We start from the raw sequence: 27,500 nt of genomic DNA, 5'->3' as shown, positions 1-27,500 counted from the left end.
GTTGTCAGGGCCCCAAAACAATTAAGGTCACGTACACCCTGACCGTGTGTAAGAAATGTCTTTCCATGTGCTGGAGTGGTTAGCAAACAGTTCAGTCGGAGAAAAGGAAGTAAGACTCGGAAGTGAACTTGATATTTGCCACGGACAAGTTTATAAAGATAAAAACGAATTGTGTAAACAACAATAAGCTGTTACTAGCATTAAGTGTCCTCAATTTAGAAAAACGACATTCAATAAAGTTTAAGAGGCCCTGCGCCTAAGAAACGACCGATGATTTCCGGCTAAAAAATAAAATCGGCCGATTTTTATCTCCCAAGCAGAGGTTACCGAATACTATTTAAAAATGAATTTCTTTTGTTTCAGTTTCGCTTTAAACCAAAAATATCGAGCCGCAAACTTTTTCCGTCTGATAGCAGCAAAATCAGGCCGAAAATAAGCCCCCACAAAAAACTGTTCAGAAATTACTATCGCAACGCAAAATAATGAGAAAACTACACAGTGTTGAAGAAAAAGGCCTTTTAATGCAATATCATTCGATAAACATCAAAAAACTGCCGAAGCGATCAAAAAAATAAAGTTTCAAATATTGCATACTAAATTAGATGGAGGTTGGAGCTGATTTTAAAATAATTATTTCTCAAAAGTTCAACGCTTTTGAAAGCAATCACAGTGATGAATTAGACATTGGAGGGATATACATGACGTTTCTGGAAAAACATTTTTCGGCCAAAGTATATTGACCTTGTACAAAGCGTTCAAAGTTACCGTGTTTACCGTTATCCTGCTACTTCGGCGAAACACTTCCCTTTTGCCAATACGGCCGTGGATAGCGTGGTAAACGCCACTTTAAACCTTGCTAGGCATACAAAGACCATCCTGAGTAGAAGGATGTAGAATTGAAAGAGAAAGGAAGATGAAAAATACGCAGAAAAAGAAAATAACTCGAAATTACCATCTCCCAGCGAAAGTTGAATCTGGAAAATGTCGTGGCGTGACAGCGGCCATTGACGTCATTTGTCACGTCAAGTCGCAAGAGCGTGGGAAAACGAGTCTGCAACGTCCTTCGGGCGGTCAGCGGCTAGGGATCCAGTCGTGACCCCATAACTCAGATCACGCTGCGGCCAAAACGGTGTGGCGGTTGGGGAAGTTTTTCTTTTTCAGTGACCATCATTTGTGAAAAATAACATAACATTGTTCCACCAAACGTTTTCTGGCCGGGAAAAATCGCTTTCCTATTTGTGCATTCGTTTGGATTCCGTCGCTATTTATACGAATGACGTCAATGGCCGCTGTCACGCCACGACATTTTCCAGATTCAACTTTCGTTAGCAGATGGTAATTTCGATTTATTTTCTTTTTCTGCGTATTTTTCATCTTCCTTTGTCTTTTAATTCTACGTCCTTCTACTTAGGATGGTCTTTGAATGCCTAGCAAGGTTTAAAGTGGCGTTTAACACGCTATCCACGGCCGTATTGGCAAAAGAGAAGTGTTTCGCCGAAGTAGCAGGATAACGGTAAACACGGTAACTTTGAACGCTTTGTACAAGGTCAATATACTTTGGCCGAAAAATGTTTTTCCAGAAACATGATGTATATCCCTCCAATGTCTAATTCATCACTGTGATTGCTTTCAAAAGCGTTGAACTTTTGAGAAATAATTATTTTAAAATCAGCTCCAACGCTCCATCTAATTTAGTATGCAATATTTGAAACTTTATTTTTTTGATCGCTTCGGCAGTTTTTTGATGTTTATCGAATGATATTGCATTAAAAGGCCTTTTTCTTCAACACTGTGTAGTTTTCTCATTATTTTGCGTTGCGATAGTAATTTCTGAACAGTTTTTTGTGGGGGCTTATTTTCGGCCTGATTTTGCTGCTATCAGACGGAAAAAGTTTGCGGCTCGATATTTTTGGTTTAAAGCGAAACTGAAACAAAAGAAATTCATTTTTAAATAGTATTCGGTAACCTCTGCTTGGGAGATAAAAATCGGCCGATTTTATTTTTTAGCCGGAAATCATCGGTCGTTTCTTAGGCGCAGGGCCTCTTAAAACTGTTTCAATTTTGATAACGAGAACTGATCAGTGTTACCTTAATCATAACGAAGTAATGATTCATCGCTGAATGCCCTTCCATTACTGGGTTGTTTGAGTTAAATAAACATGCTAACCTTCCTGCGTATCCTACAAGTTTTATGAGCACAAATTTACCTAGGCCACTTTAAAACAGAATGCCCAACTACTTCACAGTCCAACGCCCTTGGCCATCTGGCGCGTAGACATACTTTTTCGCGAAGAGATTGTTTTGATAAGGTTATTAACTTAATTCAGGTTTTCTCAAAACTAAAAATGTTTGGCGGAATTTTAGCAAACCGTTCCAAAGAAATAATTTTCTCTTAACTAGAGTAGAGTCCAATGAAGTCAATTTATCATTTAAAATTACTTGAGTCTTAATTAAGAATTACTTAAGGCTTAATTTCTCTAAAACCAAATTGATTGCAAAGCTCAGGTACTATATAATATATAATACCTATATTACTATATAATATATATTTTTTTAATTCTGGCTGCACGCTTATGCACACCTTTCAACGGCAGTACTCATTATTAACAACTAGCGACATAGATCCCTTTTAGGTACCTTTAACAATCTTATGACCAACTGGGAAACTCCAGTGTCAAATGTCAAGAACCGCCAAACACTATGTCGTAAGTTAGGTTAGACTAGGATCTTGCGCAGTAAGTACAATTTCTCCCCAGGGAGATCGCTACGCTTGACCAGCGGGCGAGAATCGAGCGATCCTAGAAGATTATCGAAAATACCGAACTCTTGCATACCAAGCTAGCAAAACATGGTTCAATCGAGCTCCTTCGCGTCCGATTAGTCAACCAATCAAAATCGATCCTGCTACTGACAACTTTTAGAGTTTCTGGCTTACACATAAGAAGCGAGGAATGGTAACGCATGCAAGAGATCGTCGGATGTGACAAGCGAAACAGAAAACGCTCACGTACCAGGACGATTAGCATATTTTATTTAGATCTGGTCAATACATTTGTCGGTAGTCTTTCGATACATGTTTCAACATCCTACGACGACAAGATTGATTTACACAAAACAATAGACTTTACATAAACTCGTCACTTACAAAAAACTTTTGCCCAATAAATCGGCTTCAAATTAACCATATTAAAAAATATCATTACAACCTTGTAGATATTCTTTTCATCACAAAATATACAAGAGTCATGCGTAATATCAACCATGGAACACCTAGACTACCAGTAGTCCTTCTTTCGCTTAGTCCGTCGTGCGTGACGCGAAAAACTGCGAGAAAAAACTGGCCCCGTGACATCCTGGGGGCGAGGAGCGCACGGAAGGAGGGACTAGCGCCTAAGCCAGGGAGTTTGAATTATGTGTTGCTCTCACAACGCAAAAATATGATTGGCTTATGTTAGGAGCGTTGTCAACGCGTTGTCAACATTCGAGAAACGTTGTGACGTCTTGTAAGAATGTTTTGGAGCCGGAGCAAATCGCGATCGAAGCGTTGGAATCGCGCTTCCCAAGCCATGATGTTCTTGCGAATCTGCCAACAGGCTTTGGAAAGATTTGAATTTATCAAGTGTTTTGTTTGGCAAAGCTTTCCGCCTCCAAGCCGAGTGCGAGCGTGTTAGTGATTCCGCCGCTCTACAGCATCGTCCAAGTCAGCGAATATGAATTCACTGAACTTTCTGTCGCCCATTTGGAAGATTGAACGGGACTTTCACTTGAAACCGGACATTCACCTGAAATTTTCCGCTGCTATCCGCAAACATTTCACCGCAGTTGGATGATCTCCTATATCAAATGCATAATGTAAATTCTCGGTTGAGACTCTGTATTTGAAATTTTCGCAATAACTTTCAGATTAACACCGACAGGCGCAGCAAAAATCGTTACAAGATGCCTCATTCGCCGTCTTTTTTTTAAACTTCTTTGGCAGTTTCGCTGAACGAACACCGAACGAAGATATACTTCTCACGGCATGTTTTTTCCTCGCTACTTGAAGAGTAGAGTAGAGCGATTTTATTCAGGATATCTCCCGGGGTTATTGACAACAGGCGATAGTAAGAGGACGTCAGAATGAGCAATCCTACACCAAAAAATCACTCCGCCGTGAAAGGTCAAACTCTGTGGCTTAGGCGGTAGGTCCCTCGCCCCCAGGATTTCGCGGGCTATTTTTTTCTCGCAGTTTTCTTCGCGTCGCGTAAAACGGACTGAGCGAAAGACGGACTACTCGTGGTCTATGTAACACCTTCCCGCCTTATCACTTGATATAAAACGCGGACTAAGCATTATGGACTGGGTATAAAACACAGACTCAGGTATAAAACGCGGACTGCGTGCGGACTAAATGCGGCCTACCAATTGCAGTCCGTGTTTTTTTTACTGACCGGTCGTAACTAATATTACGTAATATATGTATAAACGAGAACAGACCCCCTAGTATGCACGTGCTTTGCGATCAATTCATTAGTTATTGCTCCTGCTGGAATTTTTTTTTTTTTTTAATTTTTTGCTCTTTCTAACATACCAAACCTACCAAAACTCGCACGCACTCTACGATTACGTATATTACTAGTTAATACATACATACATACATACATACATACATACATACATACATACATACATACATACATACATACATACATACATACATACATACATACATACATACATACATACATACATACATACATACATACATACATACATACTTTATTTACTTTCCCTTTAGAGGCTTTTCAAAGACAATACAATAATAATTTAAAACTACTAAAAAACTCTAAGATTCATTAAGATTAATTAACTAGAATTAGGAATCTATAAAATCCTTAATAAGTTGACGTTTAAGATAAAACTTAAAAGCAGATACTTTCTCGAGAGTTTTTAGAGAGCTATCCATGGAGTTCCAGATACTGACTGTTCTGTAGTAGAACGTTCTCTGACCACTGGCAGACTTAAAAAGAGGAATGTTCAGCATTTGTGAACTTCTTGTGGCACGTCCGCTTATTTCTCCTCGCTTACTGAACTGGGAAGACAGATACTCCGGCACACGAGATGTTAGACATTTGTAGGCCATGATAGCGCTCCTGAAATATAACTGAGTCGCGACTGGTAGCCATTTAAGCTCTTTTAAAACTGGTGTGATGTGATCATATTTGTGTGTACTGGTCGCAATTCGAGCGGCAAAGTTCTGAATACCTTGTAATTTATTTATATTACTTTTTGATGTATTCGCCCACACGTTCGAACAATAAAAAAGTTTACTAAAAACTAGAGTATTTATAATAGATAGTAGGGTGCATTTGTCAAAAACATGCTTTGTGCGGCTTATTTGACCGAGACAAGACATACAGGAGGAGACAGTTTTGGTAATGTGTTCGTCATAGGTCAGGTTCTTGTCCAAAATCACCCCAAGATCTTTAGCGGTGTGCTCCGGTACGAGTTCTCTTCCCATGAAGGTGAGGCTGGGAGTGTCCAGTCTGGAATGCATTTGCCTGCTGCCAAACACCATGAGATTAGTTTTGCTTGGGTTCAACAATAAATGGTTGTTGAAACACCATTGGCCTATTCTATGCAAATCAACTCTTAAGTCAGCAAAGGCGTTTACAGTATCTTTCATTTTGAAGGATATAACTAGCCTAGTGTCGTCCACATAGCTCTGGACGCTGCAATTCTGTGGTGCTGAAGAAAGATCATTTGTGTAAATGCTAAATAAAAGTGGTCCCAGTATACTTCCCTGCGGAACGCCACAGACTATGGGCAAGGGCTCTGACAATGTTGAATGGATTCGAACCACTTGTCGTCTATCATTAAGGTAGCTACCAAACCACTGGATAACTGGGTCTGAGGCGCCTACATCTCGCAGCTTCAAAATTAGGGTTTCGTGGTTGACACTGTCGAATGTCTTACTCATGTCTAAGAACACTACCGAAGTCAACATCTTCTGGTCTATCGCTTTAAGAATAGTGTCGGTTGTTTCTATGACAGATGTTTCGGTTGAGTGCCATTTTTTGTTGCCGCTTTGGGTCTTTGTTAACCTGTCGTTTAAATGCAAGTAAGAAGTGAATTGATTATGTACGACCTTTTCACACACTTTTGATAAAACTGGTAGAAGAGAAATTGGTCTGTTGTTATTTGCCAGTTCGTGGTTTCCACCTTTATGGAGAGGTGTCACTTCAGCTAATTTCCAAGCTGTAGGAAATTTGCATGTTTCAATAGAAGTGTTGATAATAGACGTAATTACTGGAAGAATCGGGTTTAGGCAGTCCTTCAAAACACGAACAGAAATCTTGTCGATCCCTGGGGCTTTGTTTGATGGCATTGATGATATTATGCGTTCAATCTCGCCACTGCTTACGGTATTCGAATGAAACTGCTCGCATGAAGGATATTGTCTTGGGACAAAAAAATTTCGGTTGAGTGTTATGTTGCATTCATTAGCCAATGACTGGATTTTTTCAACGGAATAGGCATATATACAGCTTTTATCTCGTTTTATTAAAAATGGAATCTTTGGAGGATGCAATTCAAGGTTTTCATTGGCTTAGTGTTCAAGGTATATGAGCCATTATACCATGCTCTACAAATAAAGTTAGCGTGCGGTAATTTTGGGGGGCTTTTTTATTATTATTATTTTAGTTTTCTGTATTTTGGAGGCGCTTTTAATAAAACAATTATTGCACACGCGTCTCGTTGACTGTCTACTTTGTCATATCCAACACGCGCTCGTGAAATAACTGTTAAATATTTACTTCCACAAGAAAGCTAGCTAAGTGCATTGATCTCTACTGAACAACAACATTTGAACATTTTTTTTAACTTCTCACTACGGACAAGGGACTACACCCTTAGAGGACCTCCAGGTGGAAGGGGCGGGACATTTGTTATCTGTCCGCTTAGGGGTGCAAATTACAGTTTCTGGTCATATATAGATTTAGCCAAGCCTAAAAGCGGAGCTCAGTTATTTCTTGGAATGCTGTTACTAATGAAAATAATCGAACATGTATGTGAGGTAAATTGCGAACGATTTAATAGTTTCAGCCGGAAATGTAATTACATCAGCAGATCGAGGTGTAAGATGGTGTGATTATGAAATATAGAGCCATGATTTCAAGGATTTCTGGGAAGCCAACAAAAATCTTGATCACTTAACAGAACTGTGTTCTGTGCTTTTTGGTGGCATTTCTTGTTCTTTCCCACCTTATTCAGAAAGAGAAGACATTGTTATTAATCATTATATACTTTCTTAGTTAACATGGGGACTCCCACACAAAAAAAGTTTACACATTTTTTGTTGTTGTGGGGACTGATTGAAATGCAGTGGTTACAACACTCAGTCCCTAAATCTCTACCAAATGAAATCTCGCAAAAATACCAAAATAGTATACATATGTGAAAAGTTGGAAAGTTTTGTTTTCTAGCTTGTCCCCAAAGATACATTTAGCCACCTTCACTTTTGTATGGATTCTCCTCCTGCTGGAAGGCTTTGCAATACGCAAAATCACTCTCGCATGAACGGTAATTATGATATATTTTTTTTTTTGCTGATCATGAATACTTGCAAAGGCTTCTAATAATAATTTTATTATTCAACTTCAATGTGATTTGTTCTTCTTCTCGACTGAGATTGTGGACTACACGAGCTGTTATTTGGTTCCATTAATCAATTTTGCTATGATTAAATTATACCTAGAATTATAAGTAAGCTAAGAGTAAGTTATATTATGTACATGTATTATGTAAAATTATTTAAATAAACCATGAGTAAATTATGTCTAAGAAAAACTGCTTAATTTAACAGGCACCTTAAATAATTAGCTAATATATCTGTTTCTTAATAATGTAATACAGTGTATCTGTCACAATGTTGCAGCTATGGTATTACAACACACAGGATGGGTTGCAGAACTCAACTTCCAAGTCAGTTTATTCAATGAACTCGGTGCAGAAAGTATAATCCCATCAAGTTGTCTGTAAATAAAGAGAAACCAAACAAATCATTACAATCTTAAGTAATAAATTATTGAACTCTTTTGCATGTATGTACGGTGTATGTTCCATTAACATTGGGGATCTCTCAGAAGCTGCATCCATGATAAATTAGTTTGTTCCCGCATGCATTTGTGTATAGAACTTTTCACACATTAATATCTCTGTCATAATTATAGTGATACTTGTGTTCTATAACAATTAGTACACAAGAAAAATACGCTCAGTAAGATGCTGTTTACAATAAAAATCAATCCCTATAAGCAATCATAAGGACCTTAAATTTATATTTCCACAGAAATATCTCACCAGGCCATGGTTGCTTTGAAAATCTTTGATGTTTTAATACAGGCTGCCCATGTGTAAACTGTTCATATATTGACTGACAGGAACAGGCAAGTAATCGTACTGTCGCTGCTACTTGAACACCACTGTTATTCATATAAAAACATATCAATTATAATTTATTATAATCTTTGCACACCAACAGATGAGATTCCTTTCTTTGATATACCGTGTACTTCATTGTTAGTTGTTTACTGAGTGTTAGTGAATCAAATGCTAGAGGTTGGTACCCCAACTTTCACAGTGGCAGGCTCTGCCCTGAGTTGCAAAGAAAACTTAATAACTGTTATAAACGTGGCGACTTGCTTTTGAGAGCAAATGCAATTTGGTTTAAACAAGAAACTGGAACATTGCAAGTTGCAACAATGTGCACAGTCCCAATCAAAGGGCCAACCAGGCTGTTTGCAATTGGTTGTACATATAACTGTACAACTGCATGAGTTCAGCTTCCAAAAGAAAATCAGAGTTTGTCAGGACAAATACTGATGTTCTTGCTTACTAAATCTGAATGTGCAGTTCCAGAAGATATTCACACCCAACACCCATTCATGGCCAGTCTTCAGAAATTCCACATTAAAGTATTAGGCAGAGAGAGTTCTAATAGAGAAAAAACTTCCATTTGGGGTATGAATCTTTTCTTAAAGAAAACAATGTCTGAGAAATCATTAATTACAAAATAATGTTTAAGAAATATCTTACCTGGTAATTCCAACTTTCAGAAAATTTTCTAATTTAGACTGTCTGGCCAGTTCAAATATTTGACAAGTTGACTCTGGGCATGTTTGAAAATTTGTGGGCCTCAACATCACATTACTATGTAGCAGCATTGGTCAACTAAAAACAGCATAATTTGGTTAATTAATATATACTGTACATTATTACGTTGAAATATTGGTGTAGATCGTTGCACACCAACAGATACAGAAACTATTGGCAGCTGAATCATAACAAGTGAAAAACCCTGCATGAGACATTTACATGTACATGTAACAGCCCTCCACCTCAGAACCATCACAGATATGATACGATATTTTAAACTCTCTGAAATTTCAGATTATTCAAGATTAACATGAACGTATATCATTAAGGGCAACCCTAAGACACTGAATCCGGAAACCGGAATCCGGAACCGGAAACTAGAATCCGTAATCGGATACTATGAATGATGATAGAAAGAATTCACTTCAGCAATGTCTAATAAATAAATATGGGGAAAAACTATTTTGCTGTTAGTTATTTTCTTGGCTTTACTTCAGCCACAAACTGTCATTGCTAAAAATAATTTGACTAGTTCTGAACAACCCTTAGCTATACGTCTGGCCCGATTGTTCAAAGGCTGGATAAAGCTATTCATTGGGTAAATCACTATTCAGTCAGGGTTAGTGATTTTCGGGTGGATAGAGTTACTCATAGCCTGCAAGCAGGCTCTAGTATCTGTCTCTAGTGCCTGAGCAGGCTAAATAAGTGTCTAGTGTTTTTCTGCATTGGCATGTGATCAAGTGCCTTCATGCGGCTTTGCCGCTCAAGCCCTCAACCCAAACAAGAGAGCCTGCTCATAGGCTAGGTTACCCATCTTTTGTTCAACCTGGCCCTGGTGAGAGCGGGGTTCTTGTCCACAATGTAGATCAAATTGCTCTGAGAAGACTGGTGAGTTGCACAATAATAATAAGCTATTGTGGTGAGTTTCTGGCAGTCTTTTGGCATCTTTTAACAACATGTGGTCTGATCTGTTACCAAGCGAGAAGGAGACGGAAGTAAGGGTGCGACATTTCTATCAATTGTTTTAATATTATGGCCGCCAAGAAAATGAAATGCTGATTTGTCACAGTATCAGTGTGGAAATAGTGTTGATCTGGAATTAGTTTTGTATCTGTTGGAAAAATCAAATTTTATATTAAGATGAGCCAGGTTAGCCTTTGGACTTCAAAAGTGGGGGGCGTGACCGTCAATGTACAGGGGGCTGCCACTGACAGACATCCTGTTCTCTATGACATTTTCTATCTTGTTCAGTATCTACCAGACATAAAGGGTAAATTTATACCTCGGGTAAATTGCAAATCACTTATTAAACAAAATGGCAACAAGAAGATCTTTTAAATCTTACAGCCGCGCTTTACCTGTTTTTTTAATACTACAGTCACAACGCAGTGCACATTCCAAAGCAGTCCTTGATGATTCATTGATTACTGTAAACACATCACTTGATCAACACAAACTGTGTTATAACTTATTGCACCATCACTCTTAGCCTTTGTGAAATCTATGATGATGCAATGGTCTTAATCTGGAAGTTCGCCCGGGATATGACCATGAACGATACAAAAGGAAACGAGTGTCACGCTATTAATAAGGCTTTTAATAAACAGCTTTCTTCCTGAAACGTCAAAATTTAATTTGTTTGTGCTTTGAAGTAGTCACGCAAGTCACACAATCAGAGGTTTACGCTATCCATGGCTAATTTTGGAACGGTTGTGTTTTTTCTCCTAGCACTGACTTACATGTTGTAAGTTCTGGCAAGCTCTTGTTTACCTCAGCAAATATTTAATTTTTCTTCAAATCTCTTAACTCGCTGCGATGAAATAGCCAAAGAATTGGCTTCATTTGCCGAAACCCACAAGAAATACTCGCAATATTGCGCATAAATTAATGACCGTCGTTTCTGGCAAAATAAACTTGCAAAGTAAACACCATCTTATTTGTCACGTAGCAAAAATGAAAGCTGCAACGTCAGCGCATTCCATGGCTGACGTAATACCCTTTTTTTTAGCATTTTTAGCGTATTAATTATTTCCCTTCGTATCCAGCGCTTCAATAAAACCGAAAGAAAATATATATTATACACAAATAAAGCAAACAATGTCCGTAACAATGTCCTTGTATTAATGTTTCAACAGCTTTCGGCGAATAAACATCACAAGTTGCGTGACTGAAAATTTGGCTGAGAGGAAGTTTGGGTCTGGTCACCGACAAAAAAAAAAAAAAAAAAAAAAACACGGGTTGGACATGAACCGCGCTCGGCCCATGGCCGCGCGGTTAATTACCAGCAAGCTTATTTTAGACGCTCTCAGGGTGCTTGGAATAAAATTACGACGCACTTTTCTAAGATTCTCATCATAGCCCTCACCAGAAATAACGGTTGCACGAATTTCAAAAGATGGGGAATTTTTTTTTTTCAGTTTGAGGTCCTTTTTACTTGGCGGCTTATTTTTTACAGGCAAAAACCTAGGCAAAACAATTTTCGAGTATTTGAAGACCTTGTTTTCTTTGATTTGTGGATTCTGGTTTCCGGTTTCTGGATTCCAGTTTTTGGTTCTGGATTCCGGATTCCGGTTTCTGGGTTTTAGGGTTGCCCCATCTTTAACAGTGTGTTTGCTTTACATTCAGTTTACACATGGCTGTTATCCAGCATAGGCAGACTTATAAGTTTGCCTTCAAAAATAAATTGCAACAACTATTGCATCTTTCATCACCTCTTCTTGTGATGAAATGACACAAAATCCAAATACAAGAAGTCAAAAGCATAAAAAATCTTACCCGGTAATGCTTACAGTTCCTCTTACTGTCTGCATGTGCCGTTTATAGACTGGTACTGCCTGGACAATGTACTCATTATTTTTCTGATCACACCTTTTAAGAATGGCTGACTGTTAGGATCGAGAAACGCCGGTCAACGTCCCATTTGACAAATCGCTCATATTTTTCCCAAAGATACCCTTAGGTGACCTAATTCTAAAAATCATATTTAAAGGTTCCAGCGAATTTTTATTTTTCAGAAATTCGCGAAAATTTGAAAGCGCGGTCAAAGTGCGGTTTTTCGTGTAATAAAATGACCGAAATAAGGTGCGAGGACGAAACGCTGCTTAAGTCTTAAAATAAACTCAATTGACTTCAAACTTCACACAAAAGTGGAACAACCACTCTAATTTATTCCTCGCTTTAAACTAGTCTCAGATATGTTGATATAGTGGTTTTCCGAACCATTTTAAAAACAGCTATGAAGCGTGTGAAAAATAACGGCAAAATATAGCTCATGTTTAACAGCATAAAAATACATCTGGTACCTCACTTTCCGATTATTTTACATTACAGCCTTAAAATATCATTATTAAAGATATACCATGCCAAGTTTCATGCTCGAACTCGCAGTATTTCCCTTCGTGAAAAACGAAAATCTATGTCAATGTGTTGGGCGCAAATAACACAATAATTATGCACGAACCAGAGACAAATCAATTTCAATGGCGAAAGTAAAAGGCTATCATTAATTAGAATCCCGTCAATTCACTGCTATCAGTAGAAACATAATGTCCACTGCATAAAAACTGTTTTCACGCGTTTTCGAACCATTGCGCGTTAACTTTGTTTAATTTCGTGTCCGCCGTCATGTCTAGTTTGTCATCGCGTGTATTTCCTTAATGTCAACAACACGTGAATGGTTGTCATAACAAACGCAAGAGATTTCCTGGAACCTTAATGTTTTCGATTCACCAAAACGCTTTAAGTTCGTTAAGACACAATAATGGGTCAACTTGGAATGCTTTTTAGCATCAAGGACGTTAAAGGACTGTAAATTAATCGAGTTGAAATATCTTGAAGCAAATCAAAATCGCGCCCTTATTCTAATTTGGTAAACAGCCGATCTCCGTTCAAGTTCAAGAAGTCGAGAGGTTAATCCGGCAATGTATTACCGGTACAACAACAAAATCAAACCGAGGTCATCAAAAGTGTAAGTTTAAAAGTGTAGTGGCAAGTTCCAAATAAATTTCGCCTATATAAATTGGAAACAAGATGTGAAACGGTCTGACCCGAAACAAATAAACAAAATATTAATACGACTAATTTAACCCGAAAATGTTACAGAAAACATACCTAAAAGCCGTCGATTCCCCTCGATACCACTCCGCATTGCCTTAAAGAGCCCAAGCTTTCTGCTGTAAGAATCAGGGGCCTCATGAATCTGTATTTATTATATCGGCAACCATGCTGCGTGGCTGATATTCGAGACTCAGTAAAAGTTGTCACACAACCGTACGAGCAGCCCAGTCACGCTTTCACTGCTCTTGCGCAAATGTTCAACATTTCGCAATTTACATAAACCGACTACAAGTTTAAAGTAGTGACAGTAGATTGAAATGCGCTTGTTAAAGCTGTCCTATCGAGGAACAATTATTTCTTGTTTTTGAATGGCTTTTAGTTGTAGCTACAGTCGGGGAGGGGGGAGAGGGTATTCCCGGAAATTTCGGATATCTGTATGCCGTGGAAGATTAAGTGGTCTCCAGCTCTTAACGCCAACACTGAAACACTAGATGATTCTCGAAGTATCACAGGGGTCACTAAGCTAAATAATTTTGAGTGTAGCTCCGCTGAGTCAATTAACCGTTGGCGCGCATATTGCATTGACCGTGGACAGGTGGAAAAACAGTTAAACCGGAAAAGCCTGTTGCACATTGTAATTTAGCGTTGTCCAACACGCAGTCGGTCTGGTTGTAATGTTAATCGTATTTGAGAGAATCTCAAGTTTTCTTTCGACACATACTGGGGTGACATACTACTAGATGGACGTGTCCGGGAGCTTTTCCGCGCACGAGTGGGAGAGGTATATCTAGTCCCATGTCTTCGCACCCGCACGGTAGCATACAAAGTTTCAGGTTCTTTAGGTCACCCTCCATCGCCAAGGCACAGGAGTCTTGCTGGTCGTGTACCAAAGGATGCCGGAGCTGGAGTATTTCTACAACTTCCTTTGCCTGACTAAAATTTCTCTCCTCTTCAGATGCCTGAGCATGCATCTCATCAGGATCACTTTGGCGCATTGCAGCACTTAGGTGAGAGAAAAACTAGCACCTGAAAAAGACGAATATTATAAGGATCCCGGGCACTGCGCATTCCCGTGCCACCAGTTCGGCGTCAACCTTTCGGCCTGCCGTTTGACCAACGCGGAATTTTGCCATAAGATACGATTGCTGCTTGTCACTGACTGCCCTGAGAGCCCAAACCTTTTTTAAAACAACGAGGGCTTCCTGGTGACCTATTGTGGCTTTGAGTTAAGCGTCAACGCCTGCTCCAAGCAAGGTTTGTAGCACATTTTGGCTAAGTCCATAAGGGAATAGCTTTCAAGGGACTGAGTACATTTCTCCAGCGACAAGTGCCTCTCTAAAGTAGACACCCTATAAAAGACACGAATGCAGCGGCCTTGAAGATATCAATACACCCCTACCGTCCATGGTTACTATCTATGGAAACCTCAGCAGACGCTTCCTCGGTCACACCCGTTGATAATGGCACTGATGTTAAGGTCGCAGTCACTCTTCTCGGTTAAGCATGGCAAATTGACTGACTTGACTCGTGGCTCCCGGACACGTCCATCTAGTAGTATGTCACCCCAGTATGTGTCGAAAGAAAACTTGAGATTCTCTCAAATACGATTAACATTACAACCAGACCGACTGCGTGTTGGACAACGCTAAATTACAATGTGCAACAGGCTTTTCCGGTTTAACTGTTTTTCCACCTGTCCACGGTCAATGCAATATGCGCGCCAACGGTTAATTGACTCAGCGGAGCTACACTCAAAATTATTTAGCTTAGTGACCCCTGTGATACTTCGAGAATCATCTAGTGTTTCAGTGTTGGCGTTAAGAGCTGGAGACCACTTAATCTTCCACGGCATACAGATATCCGAAATTTCCGGGAATACCCTCTCCCCCCTCCCCGACTGTAGCTACAACTAAGAGCCATTCAAAAACAAGAAATAATTGTTCCTCGATAGGACAGCTTTAACAAGCGCATTTCAATCTACTGTCACTACTTTAAACTTGTAGTCGGTTTATGTAAATTGCGAAATGTTGAACATTTGCGCAAGAGCAGTGAAAGCGTGACTGGGCTGCTCGTACGGTTGTGTGACAACTTTTACTGAGTCTCGAATATCAGCCACGCAGCATGGTTGCCGATATAATAAATACAGATTCATGAGGCCCCTGATTCTTACAGCAGAAAGCTTGGGCTCTTTAAGGCAATGCGGAGTGGTATCGAGGGGAATCGACGGCTTTTAGGTATGTTTTCTGTAACATTTTCGGGTTAAATTAGTCGTATTAATATTTTGTTTATTTGTTTCGGGTCAGACCGTTTCACATCTTGTTTCCAATTTATATAGGCGAAATTTATTTGGAACTTGCCACTACACTTTTAAACTTACACTTTTGATGACCTCGGTTTGATTTTGTTGTTGTACCGGTAATACATTGCCGGATTAACCTCTCGACTTCTTGAACTTGAACGGAGATCGGCTGTTTACCAAATTAGAATAAGGGCGCGATTTTGATTTGCTTCAAGATATTTCAACTCGATTAATTTACAGTCCTTTAACGTCCTTGATGCTAAAAAGCATTCCAAGTTGACCCATTATTGTGTCTTAACGAACTTAAAGCGTTTTGGTGAATCGAAAACATTAAGGTTCCAGGAAATCTCTTGCGTTTGTTATGACAACCATTCACGTGTTGTTGACATTAAGGAAATACACGCGATGACAAACTAGACATGACGGCGGACACGAAATTAAACAAAGTTAACGCGCAATGGTTCGAAAACGTCTGAAAACAGTTTTTATGCAGTGGACATTATGTTTCTACTGATAGCAGTGAATTGACGGGATTCTAATTAATGATAGCCTTTTACTTTCGCCATTGAAATTGATTTGTCTCTGGTTCGTGCATAATTATTGTGTTATTTGCGCCCAACACATTGACATAGATTTTCGTTTTTCACGAAGGGAAATACTGCGAGTTCGAGCATGAAACTTGGCATGATATATCTTTAATAATGATATTTTAAGGCTGTAATGTAAAATAATCGGAAAGTGAGGTACCAGATGCCTTTTTATGCTGTTAAACATGAGCTATATTTTGCCGTTATTTTTCACACGCTTCATAGCTGTTTTTAAAATGGTTCGGAAAACCACTATATCAACATATCTGAGACTAGTTTAAAGCGAGGAATAAATTAGAGTGGTTGTTCCACTTTTGTGTGAAGTTTGAAGTCAATTGAGTTTATTTTAAGACTTAAGCAGCGCTTCGTCCTCGCACCTTATTTCGGTCATTTTATTACACGAAAAACCGCACTTTGACCGCGCTTTCAAATTTTCGCGAATTTCTGAAAAATAAAAATTCGCTGGAACCTCTAAATATGATTTTTAGAATTAGGTCACCTAAGGGTATCTTTGGGCAAAATATGAGCGATTTGTCAAATGGGACGTTGACCGGCGTTTCTCGATCCTACCAGTCAGCCATTCTTAAAACGTCACTTGCCAGGAAGAAACTGAAACTTTCTTCCATGAGCCAAAAAGTATGCATGCATAACAAAGAAAACAGTCAGTGACATTGGGTTAATGAGTTAGTTAATAACAAAATCAGTGTGAAGAAAAGAGCCGAGAGAGAGAGAAAGTGGAGAGAGGAGAGTGCTCTCACCAACTAAATTGTGTATATATACATGTAAAAGTTATTTCTATTACCGAGAGATGGTCAGGGCAAGAAGTTCTACGCCCTAAATTTTTTCTAAGTAGGTAAATGTCATTTACACTGTTCAATTTACCGAGTAAAGCTCTTTGCATTTTTTTTTTTTTTTTTTTTTTCATTAGTACTATCTCACTTTTGAGGAACATTTCCATATTAAGTGTAAATACTGCATTGCGGAATAACCTCTCAGTAAGAAGTAAATAAGGCCCATGTACCCCCAACCAAAAGCAGTGGCACTAATAAAATGAAATAGTAAATCAAAATCAAAGTAGAGCTTTATTTGCAGACAGGATTTACATGCACAATCGTCTACTCGACATTTGGACTATATAAGCATTTCACCAAACCGAACTAATTGGACAGACAACAAAATAAAATGAGGAAATCTACATTATAACCGCAATATGCATATCACTTCATCTGAGTATCAACAGCAAATGAAAGTTATGAAAGGTAACCGAATGAAAGAAAGGATAAAGAAAATTCGTTTAAGCTTGCAGTGTTAAAGTTTAATAATTATTCACGCTTAAATTTGAATATTACGGTGTGTATTTTTGCCAACGGCTTAATTTAACTTTGCAGTCATTTTATCGGCGGTAGCTTTTCCAGTCTTCAACCAAATTAACCTGGGAATTCACCCCAGCATTTCGCCAAACCGAATAAATTGAACTAACAAAACGAGGATATCTCCATACTTTGTAATCACAATATGCAAATCTTCACATAGGAACGTCAAAAGTAAATTTAGCAAATCCTGTTCGCCTCGACTTGGTTTGTACGACAGAGCTGAAAAACGACTGCGCAGGCTCATTCGCGCGCGCCGAGAAACTGGGAAAGACAGCATAAAACCATAGCAACGTATACGTAAAATGGCGGCATTTTTGAAAAATTTAAGAGCGCTGAGAGTTTTCGCTTGGGCTAAGGAGTAAGTAAAAAGGTTAAGCTTGAAACTTTCCTTTAAGACCGGTCGATATTAGTTCTAAAACATATCTCCTGAACACCACACTTCCATCCTTGAACACTCATCGAAATTTTGCCGCGAAGTCGGAGTTCGTGCCGCGAAAATGCGGCTCGTGTTGCAGATTATGTTAATGAGTTTGATGTTCACGGAAACTTCCGGTGAGCGGACCTGTTGGTACCACAGAAAAACCAGAAAAGGCGAGGAATGCAAAGGGAAAATGCGGAGGTTCAATGCTGCAATAGCAAGGTATGTCGGTGGCACTACGAACAGCTGGGCATGTACTCGACACTGGACCAGAATAAACCGCGAAGCACATGGTTTTTGTGCATGTCTACTTCCTGTGCACTCAACTGATATTTCAGCCAACATACCAGCGAAGTTTTATGAAATGTTTGACCGCATCGGACGTACTACGAGTGGTTACCGTCCTGGTGTGCGATGGTGTTCCAGTTGTAGGAAAAATGTAGACCAATTGTTTAAAGATGAACAAGATTACAGCCCTCCTCGAAAGGTATGGTTACTGGGAGGTTACAATAAGAACGCCCTTTAAAAGGAGTGGCACATATTTCCGAGTTTCTTGTGACATGCAAATGTAAAACCGGTACAAATAAGTTCCTTTTGATGATTTCAGAGAAAAAGTACTGATGTGACATTCCATCACACCTCACCCATGCCAAAACAGGTACTTCTCATAATTTTGTATCATATTTGATGCCAGCTATGTAAAATCAGTTCGAAATAACAAACCTCTTGTTGCATTCCTCCTAGAAGTCACCGAAGGAAATGGATTTGTTACTCAGAAAGGAGGCAAAAAAGTGCTGCACCTTGCAAACACAGCTTCATGTGGCAACACAACAGCTCGCAGAGATAAAAGGTGTTTTTACTGTTTTGAAGCTGCTTGAATTAAAATTTAGCATCATAACAAAAACTCTATACTATTTTACTCTATACTCTATTCTCACAAAAATATTTTAATTTTTGTCATGGTTGATTTTTCTATTACAGAGTCAACAATTGAAAAGAAGTTGGAAGCATTTCAAAAGGCCCTGTACAGACATCAAATAACCACCCCAGACCAGAAAATTTACAATCCAGAGGCAATGAAACAGTTTACAGACAAAAATAGCCCTGGACTCTTTGAGGACATCTTTAACTGTTTAAGTGGAAGAAAAAGCCTGTCCAACAGAAGGAGAGAGATGCAAGAGCAGAGAGTGGTGTCCCTACTCCACATAATGGCCTATTTTAGGTAACAAACTTTAAATGAAGTGAGCTACCTGTAAGAAAATTGTTTTTCATTCATTGTTCATAGGGGTTGTAACAATGTAAGCAAATTACTTTTACCTACATGACAGGTCACAAAAAACATCTGCACTGCAAAAGGACAGTGGCTTATACGCAGCTAGTTGTGGCATGTCCTTGCAAGGCCTATCTGCTGGTCAGATTTTAGGATACAGCACCACGCCTAGGAACGTGCAGCAGTTAAAAGCAGACCTTGCTAAAGATCATGCCAACTGCATATCACAACAGTTGCAGAGAGTAAATGAGGTCAGTCTGCAAATAAATAAGCAATTCTAATCAACAAATGGCTTCATGCACACTACCAAAAAATATTATTGAAAAAAACAGCCATTTTGGCTAATTAATTTTCTTTCTTGTCTTTGTCTGGAATAATATGTTAAAATTAATAGAACAGTTTTCAATTGAGTGTGGAAAGTAATCAGACAATATTAATTTGGTTTTGGTTTCGCGTTTACTACGGTTTGAAATCAGCTGAGTACAGTAATGTAGTCTAATAATAATAGACTGCATTACTGAAGTCAGCCACTGCCAAACCGTAGTTTGGTTCTGGTTTAAGTCACTCCATTGAAAACCACTCTATTAACTACTTAATTATGGTTTTTACACTCTGTCTTTCCCATCAGCTGACATGCTTCATGGTCTTAATGGTTCATGACTTCCACAACATTCACTCATTTCATACACCAGCACAACTTGTTAGGACAAATGTGGTACACATGGCATCCTGTATAGCAGATGTGCATCCCACAGTCAGTGCAGTACCCCGCCCATCATCATCCGTACACAGACAAGTAGTGATCAATGTAAATGGCCAACAGAAGACCTGCCTTGGTGGAATACATGTCCCATCTGTCCTGGAAATACTAACAAATGCCTTAATGAATATGCAAAACCAGTTTTTGGACCAGCTACCACAAAATATGCAAAGCATTGACCCAGGGAGACTACAGGTAGCACTGCGAGAACTAAGGCCAGTATAATTTATTATGTTAGTGACCTGTTACAAATATCAAAAGAGTGAATATCATCAGCGTACAGCAATTTCAATAAACCAAAAATTATTGGAAATCGGCATTTCAAGAATAACAATAGTTATAGAAATGCCAGCAACAAAAACATTTTTATTTGTTATTCAGGGTGTACTCAGATCCAACGACACAAGACCTTGAGACACTGGAGACATGTATGTTGATTGATGAGTTCGAACAAGATCTAAAAAGCATGGACAACTACAAAACAACCCTAGAACGTGTACTTAATAAATACCCTGAACTTCAGCTGTACAGCAAGAAGTATGTTCTGCCACTGCCTGCTGATTGGCCAGGATGGTACTATCCCAAAAAGCTAATAGCAAGTGGATGGAATCCCAGCATTGGAATAATACCAGAGCAAGGGCCATTTCATGTGTGCCTCAATGCCTATGAAGATGTTTCAAATTTCAATTTTTTTTTTGATAAACTGTTTTCAAGTGTCTTTGGAGGCACTTTGGCATCTAAACAAAAACCCTTTAAGACATCATTATGTGTGACTGCTGCATTAGTGGGTTGGCAACTTGTAAGAGCAAAAGTTCAGGAAAAGTTTGCAAAGTGCAAGCAACATGAATTTGTGACAATTTTGCACTTACTTGAACATGTTGTTCCTCTCATCTTTTTATCAGTACAATATTTTCAGAAGTGGCAATCTAAAGCTATATGAGATGGTCATGGCACAGTTGGCAATTATTTTCATCTGCTGGAGAAGGAAGCATTATAACAAATCAACCTTGTCATTTTTGATTGACTGTGCATATCAGTGTAAATATCTTCCGGCATACTGGTCTAAAAAGGCCAGTATTCTCAAGTTGATAACTGAAAAAAAGGTAGAAGTCTGGCATTCTGTTCTAAGAAGAAACACTGAAAAGTTTGAAGATGCAAAAAGCATTGAAGATACTGCTAAATCACTAGCATCATCAGGGCTTCTTAGCGAATTTGTCCAGTCCTTTGTTCCACAGTACCACCGTGGTCAGCAGAGTGAATCCAACTTGTGGCTTATTGCGGGGAAAAGTGCAGAATTTCTTCTTGATCTGTTTAAGAGCATTTCACAGAACTGCCACAAATCATACCAGGTAACAATCCTGGAAATAAAAAAGTCATGAAATTAATAAATACAGAAGTCTAAACCATTTATTATACCATCATAAAACAATACGAGAATTTGATGATGCAAGAAAAATTGAAAAACACAAGCTGCAAGCAAGCATTTTCCACATTTCTAAAGTATTGTCAAATTCCTGAGGTGTGTTAAGACAGTTTAAGTAAAATGCGTGGTTTAGGCTTCTTTATATGATTCTTAGACATGTAGGATAAGGATATGCAGACATAGATATAAAATGTACCAAACAATAGAATGAATATTAAAATAAACAAACATAATTAATGAATACTGATAACATCTCTGACTTAAAAAATGGAAAAAAAAACAAACAAACAAACCAACAAAATTACTAACATCATGTTTTCCTCATAATAAATGTACATGTACTACTGACATGCACATAATTTAATATTTCAACATTTTTGATATTTGACTCAGGTTGAACGCCCAGTTGCAAATAATGGAAGACCAAAAAGGAAGCCACAGTACCATCTCCCAACGTTTGAAACCACAGTAGACACCAAGTGTTTTCCACTAAGTTATAATCTCGATGATGTAGAGCCAGGCCAACAACCTCACCCAGTTATTTATTGTAATTTTCCAACTTGCACAAGACAAACAGATACTGTTGTTAGACTGGCCTGCTTCGACTGCTTTCACCAAGCTTGCTTGCCTTCAAATCATTGCTGTCCAATCTGTGCTGAACCACTGAAGAAAAAAGTTCAAAAGTTAGCAAACACTTTCAACAATGGGCTTTTGTCGTCTAAAAATGCTAATGAAAGGGAAAATGATGATGATGATGAACTCCATGAAGATGAAAGCAATAATGCACCACTTACAGGCTTGAACATATCTGACGCTGAACTTTTCTACACCTCACCAGAATGGTCTCAAAAGGTTAAAAGCATCCTGGATACTTATGCCATCCCGGGCCAATCATTCATCCAGAAATCAACCTTCAGCTACAAATACCCCGTCTCCCTCTAACAGGTAGCTCTTCTCAAGTTCTAACACTCATTATCGTCCCTCCGAACCATCATGACAATGTCACTTTCTGGTCATTCCCAAGCAGTATTTCACAGTCCACAATTCTAGGAAGAAAAGGAAGCAATGCCTGTACTTTTATTGCACTTTTGTTTAGCAAAATGTTCTTTTCAGAAAATGTTCAAATTCCTCTGCTCAACAGTCCACTGAGCCAGACATGGGTGTACCAGCTAATTGTGCAGGGGATTTTAGTGGGTAACAGGATCTATGACTCAGTGACACAAAACATTCCTCAAACATTTGCTCTACAGTCATCTACTGTATTAAACAATGTAATTGGTGGCACCACTGCAGGACCTGAAATGCCTGTTAGCATTATCCCTGAAGCAAGTCCCACAGCTAATTTACCTTTTCACTGGAGAACTGCTTTAACGCACGGCAAAACAACATCTATTTTTATTTTACATTCCAATACTGTCGTCTTCATTCCAACCACACAAGGTGTTTTCCTCTTAGACAGCCACTTACATGGGAACAGTGGAGCCCATGTAGCTTTTGCAGAATGGCAGTACTCCTTCGAATTACTTTCTTGGTTCAAGCAAGTCAAAAATTTTCAGTTCACTCTTGGTACAGTCACCAATGTTAAGTTTCACTAACACCTCACTAAACTTTTCCCAGCTTTTTAGCATTTTTAGCATATATTTTCCTAGCTTCCTAAATTCCACCATTTAAACTACTTTTTAATCCATTAACTCCTGAAGCTTTTTGTCAAAAAAGCATTTTTTGGACATTTTGGACATTTTCAGGCTGGATATGAGCCAAATTAGCTGCAATCTACTCAAATAGCAGTTGCAACAGGACAGCATGCCTTTCTTTCCCCCAGGATCGCGTTTTACGACATTTTGGCCAGGGCATACGCAGAAATCAAAGAGAAAGTGTGGTTTACATCTGTAAACTTTTCGTTTTTATTTTATTCATTTTTTTTCTTACTAAATTGACGGGGAGATAAATAAGGAAAGACATTTGTAGAAATGTGCACCAAACTGAATTTGAACTCCGACTACTGTCTCCAGAAAGTAAGCCTTTACAGACTCGTTATTAGCGAAATATAAGCTTAAATCAGCAAAGTCAAGGTCAGCCCATGAGAGCAGATATTTTTTTACCTTTCCAAATTCTCTGTTCAATTTCACAAGTAAGAATACTTAGCGTTCCATTAATTTTTCTGTCATATCTCCAGGAATGTTGAATGGCAGGGTAAATACATAAATATTTCAACATGAAGAAGGGAATCATTTCCTTTACAGTTTGTTCCCGTGAGGTCCAAAAGCATGCAACGAGTGCTCAAGTACAAATGTAAGCTGATGTGCTCAAATGGGACCTTACGTGGCAGGTTTATCCTTGCGGGTCGGTTACATCTATATATAATGTTTTGTAAAGAGCAAACACATTTGAATAGATGTATTGACAACAAGGGAGTTGAAATTTACACTTTTTTAACCTGTAAGTGGTATCCAAAATAAACTTAACAAGCGTAAAGCGGTCACTACTCACCATGGCGCTGCGACCGATGTCTGCTAGAATTTGCTGTGTTTAGACCGTCAATATAGTCAGAAATATGTTCAGGATATCAGGAACATCTGCTTGACTGAAATGAAATTGAAAGTTCCATCTTCTCCATTTTTCTCGGATGATATTAGTCCAAAAAATTAACATCGAATGGCGCCAAAACTTTGCATTGATCAAACGATCGAAAATGCCACCACTCGTCGACTCACCCGCCAAAGCCCTACGCATGCGCAGTCGTTTTTCAGCTCTGTCGGTTTGTACACCTTTCTTGGTTTTCAACAACAGAAGAAGAAATTTTAGCGTTCTACGAGGCGGCTGTGCCAACCAACACTGAGAAAACTTCAAACCTCGCCCGGCCGTGTTTACAAATACGGTTTTGGTTAGGTTTATTTTTAGACGTGAGGTTATAAGCTAAATTTGACGACGAAAACCGACAGAAAACTTAATTTATTTACAACTTACAACAACCTCCACAAAGCGATTCACGTGTTATTGTTTAGAGATGAGCGAAATTAAAACGATGTAATTTATAAAAAGTCTCACCGCATGGCTTCAAATAAGGAAGACTTTAAAAAGGATTCCGATTGAAAATAAGCTTATATCGCCGAGGCGACTTGTTAATTTTCATAGCAAACGCAACAACAAAAGTCACTTACCGCTATAAGTTGGCAATTCAGTGCGGCCAGTGTAACTCTTCCAGGCAGAAACTTGCTGCAAAAATTGTGAAGACTGAACTGAACTAATCTTTTCGATAGATCAACGAATCAACCACTTTTTTCCGCTGTGTTTACTGTTTTGTAATTTCGCTAAACACTCGGACACGTTTGATTTCTCTTGTTCATCACCTGACCAAATCATGTGACGCACAGCGTCACGTCGCGCGAATTTTGAAAACTTGACACTGCAGTCTTCTGAGTCAATTTGTCGGGTACTTTCGCCTCCTTTCTATGACCCTCGTTAGCTTCGGTTAACGGCATTGTTCGGTATTATTTCACCTCCTTTCTCTGGCCCTTGACTCGGTTTAATTCCCGGCATTGTTCAGTGTTGTTTCGCCTCCTTCCTCAGCGCTGGCCCGCTTTTTTTTGGGAACTTCTTCGCTACTTCTTTGCCTGTTAATTCTTGCTTTCTGTTTTTTGTTTTTTGTTTTTGTTTTGTTTGTTTTGCTTCGATGCAACCCAATCTTAAAAACATTAGATCAACCTCCGCCATCGTTTGTCGACATAACAAATAGAAATGAGTTTTCTTTTCTTTAAATATCTCGCCAAGAAAAATGGCATTCTTCCGTTACAAACCGAGGGTGCATGTCTCTGTCAACCTATTAGCTGGAGTATGGCCGCCATGTTGGGCAACTCCGCCGCCGCCGTCGTCGTCGTCGTCGTGCGTAGGCGCCCACGAGCAATACCGCTAGCCATGAAAACCATGACAAAATCCATTCATGAGTTTCCTTTTCTTTCCCATATGAGTATGGGGCTACGCTTGGCGGCCCTCCGGGCCGCCGGAGCTCCGCTATTACTTAGAAAGTGGTCAAGACAGAGCACCAAAGTTTTTACATTTCAACGTATCTCTTAGGATTGCAGAGGAAGACATAAAATGCCGTCACAGGCTTAGATGGCTAAGACAAATTGATGGCTTAGACAAATTTAGCGTGAAATATGCAATTGCGCCATCTTTACCCTCAGTTTAATTTGGTGGCGCAGAATTCCATGAACAAAATGTCTTTAAACTTTGCCAAAAGTTGCGTTTTGACCGCAGGTTTGACCGCAGGTTTGACCGCAGGTTTGACCGCAGGTTAAGAAGTATTCCAATAACCACGTTAACCAAAATTATTGGTTCGGTTTGGTGCTTTCTATAGCATAGCATCTTCAGTCAGAGATTTTACCTTTAGCTTGAGCCTTAAATTTTTGACTAGTTATCGGAACTTGGGACAGGACTAGAAGGTTGACTTTCAAAGGTAAATCAAAGATTTCAAAGATTAATCAACAGTTCTTTCTCAATTTGGGCCAGCAGTTCTTTCTCAATTTGAGAATAGTTTCTTTCACTTGTAGTGAGGGCTCTTCTTGAATAGGATACTGGTTGACCATTTTGCATAAGCACAAATCCTATACTTTTGGCAGAAGCGTCTCTTTGGCCTTCAACAGGTTTACTGGAATTAAAATATCGCAGAATTGGAGCTGAAGTAACAGTTTGCTTCACGCTTTCAAAGGCTTTCTCTTGCTCGGTTGACCAGCTCCACTGGACGCCCTTGTGGGTGAGTCGCCTTAGTGGTTCACACAGCTCTGGAAGTTTGCTTAGAAACTTTGACAAGTAGTTGACTTAGCCTACCAATCCTTGGACTGCTGCCACATCACTGGGTCTTTTCATCTTTAGAATAGCCTCTACCCTTCTAGGGTCTGGCTTGATTCCTTCAGGCGTCAGTACATGGCCAATAAAGGGGGTCTCTGTACATTCCAACTGTAGTTTCTCTCGGTTTAGCTTTAAATTCCTCTCCCGGCGTCTCTCTAACAGCTTCAGTAAATTGGCATCATGGTTTTTCACGGCTTCGTCCTTGCTTGTGCCATGGCTTGTAATTAAGATGTCATCTGCTTCCTTTTAGATCCCTTCAAGTCCTTCAAGATTTTGGTCCAACTTCCGCTGAAAACATTCTGGAGCAGGGGAGATTCCGAAGGGCATCCGCAGATATCTGTACCGGCCCCAGGGAGTCTGGGACGTTGTTAGCTTACTGGATTCCTGGTCATGATCAAGCAGTATCTGTAAGAATCCGTCTTTAAGGTCTGCTTTCGAGAATACCTTGACATCGACTAGTTCTGGGAGTATGTCCTCGATTACTGGCAGCGGATATTGGCTGAATCGACTTGCATCATCAGTAACTCATTTGCAATCTCCATGTGGGCGAAAATTTTGTTCTTGAACTTTGATATATCCACGGCGTTGGCGGTGTGGTCCAAAGACACAGACAAGATCTCTTCTTCTGAAGAATAAGAAGACGCTGTGATGTCATCGAGCTGGTTCACTTTCTTGCGTTTAAACTTCTGAGAACGCTTCTTCTTCGATTCGCGGGAATTCTTGGAACACTTTGCTGCAAAATGGTTGGATTTTCCACACGAAGAGCATGTGTCTCCATATGCAGGGCATTTGTCTCTTTTCCGCTCGTGCTTATTACTACAGTATTTGCATTCGGCGCTTAGCTGATCTTTTGGATCTTTACCATTTTCTTTGGGTGCCTTCGGCTTCTTGGAACCTTCTTTCTGGTTGACCGCGTTCGCTTCTTGTTAGGTAGTTTGGCTCGGCGCCATGTCTTTCAGCTGTGCTGCACTGCGGTCGCCTCATTCGCCCGACAGATGTCAACACATTTCGACAGCGTTAATCCAGATTCATGAAGTACTTTTCCTCATATGCCATTATCACGGACATCACAAACGATTCTATTGCGGATAAGGTCATATTTCAAGGTTCCAAACTCGCAAGTTTCGGCGAGCGCTCAAAGTGTAGTGATGTAAGTGTCGATTGATTTTGCCTGTTCCTGCGAACGTATTGAATTTATATCTCTCGTAGATGATGTTTGTTTTCCCGATCCAATGATTTGCCCATAGCTCCAGCCTTTGTTTATGTCTGCCTTTGTGGACTTCGAGAGCCTCCTTTCTACTACAAGTAATAAACGTGGCTACGCGAAA

General features: G+C 39.3%; 1 protein-coding gene and 3 long non-coding RNA genes across 5 annotated transcripts in view; 3 read left to right on the top strand and 1 right to left on the bottom strand.

The window, feature by feature from the left end:
* The window catches only part of LOC149102223 (uncharacterized), a 1,564-nt gene extending 988 nt beyond the window's left edge, over positions 1-576 (top strand). For both annotated transcript variants that reach the window (XR_016202366.1, XR_016202365.1), the window contains exon 2: positions 1-576. This exon is cut by the window's left edge and continues 319 nt beyond it. This is a non-coding gene — a long non-coding RNA (uncharacterized LOC149102223).
* A 137-nt stretch (positions 577-713) lies between these two features.
* On the top strand, positions 714-2,170 carry LOC149102222 (uncharacterized). Its single transcript, XR_016202368.1, has 2 exons — positions 714-1,335; positions 1,412-2,170. It is a non-coding gene; the product is annotated as an uncharacterized LOC149102222 (long non-coding RNA).
* A 5,440-nt stretch (positions 2,171-7,610) lies between these two features.
* Positions 7,611-12,324, bottom strand: LOC149102221 (uncharacterized). The gene is made up of 4 exons (XR_016202489.1): positions 11,914-12,324; positions 9,079-9,213; positions 8,344-8,465; positions 7,611-8,016 (listed from the first exon to the last, which is right to left on the bottom strand). It is a non-coding gene; the product is annotated as an uncharacterized LOC149102221 (long non-coding RNA).
* Positions 12,325-17,714: 5,390 nt separating this feature from the next.
* On the top strand, positions 17,715-19,488 carry LOC149102220 (uncharacterized). Its single transcript, XM_089275140.1, has 5 exons — positions 17,715-18,358; positions 18,479-18,529; positions 18,616-18,721; positions 18,853-19,093; positions 19,200-19,488. The coding sequence occupies exons 1-5, from the start codon at positions 17,951-17,953 to the stop codon at positions 19,420-19,422; spliced, it is 1,029 nt and encodes a 342-aa protein (XP_089131266.1). The 5' UTR covers positions 17,715-17,950; the 3' UTR covers positions 19,423-19,488.
* Positions 19,489-27,500: the final 8,012 nt, after the last annotated feature.

This window comes from Orbicella faveolata, unplaced genomic scaffold, assembly GCF_042242905.1.
Source record: "Orbicella faveolata isolate gen_17 unplaced genomic scaffold, um_ofav_v1 contig_36, whole genome shotgun sequence".
Classification (NCBI taxonomy): Eukaryota; Metazoa; Cnidaria; class Anthozoa; order Scleractinia; family Merulinidae; genus Orbicella; species Orbicella faveolata.
The sequence above is the reverse complement of the archived record's forward strand: the minus strand, read 5'-3'. Positions and strand labels throughout refer to the sequence as shown.

Excerpts from the sequence above, each read along its gene's own strand:
- LOC149102220 (XM_089275140.1), top strand. The coding sequence starts at position 17,951 with ATGCGGCTCGTGTTGCAGATTATGTTAATGAGTTTGATGTTCACGGAA. Across the intron at positions 18,722-18,852 it reads ACAGCTCGCAGAGATAAAAG|AGTCAACAATTGAAAAGAAG; the intron begins GTGTTTTTACTG and ends TTTCTATTACAG. Across the intron at positions 19,094-19,199 it reads CACATAATGGCCTATTTTAG|GTCACAAAAAACATCTGCAC; the intron begins GTAACAAACTTT and ends CCTACATGACAG.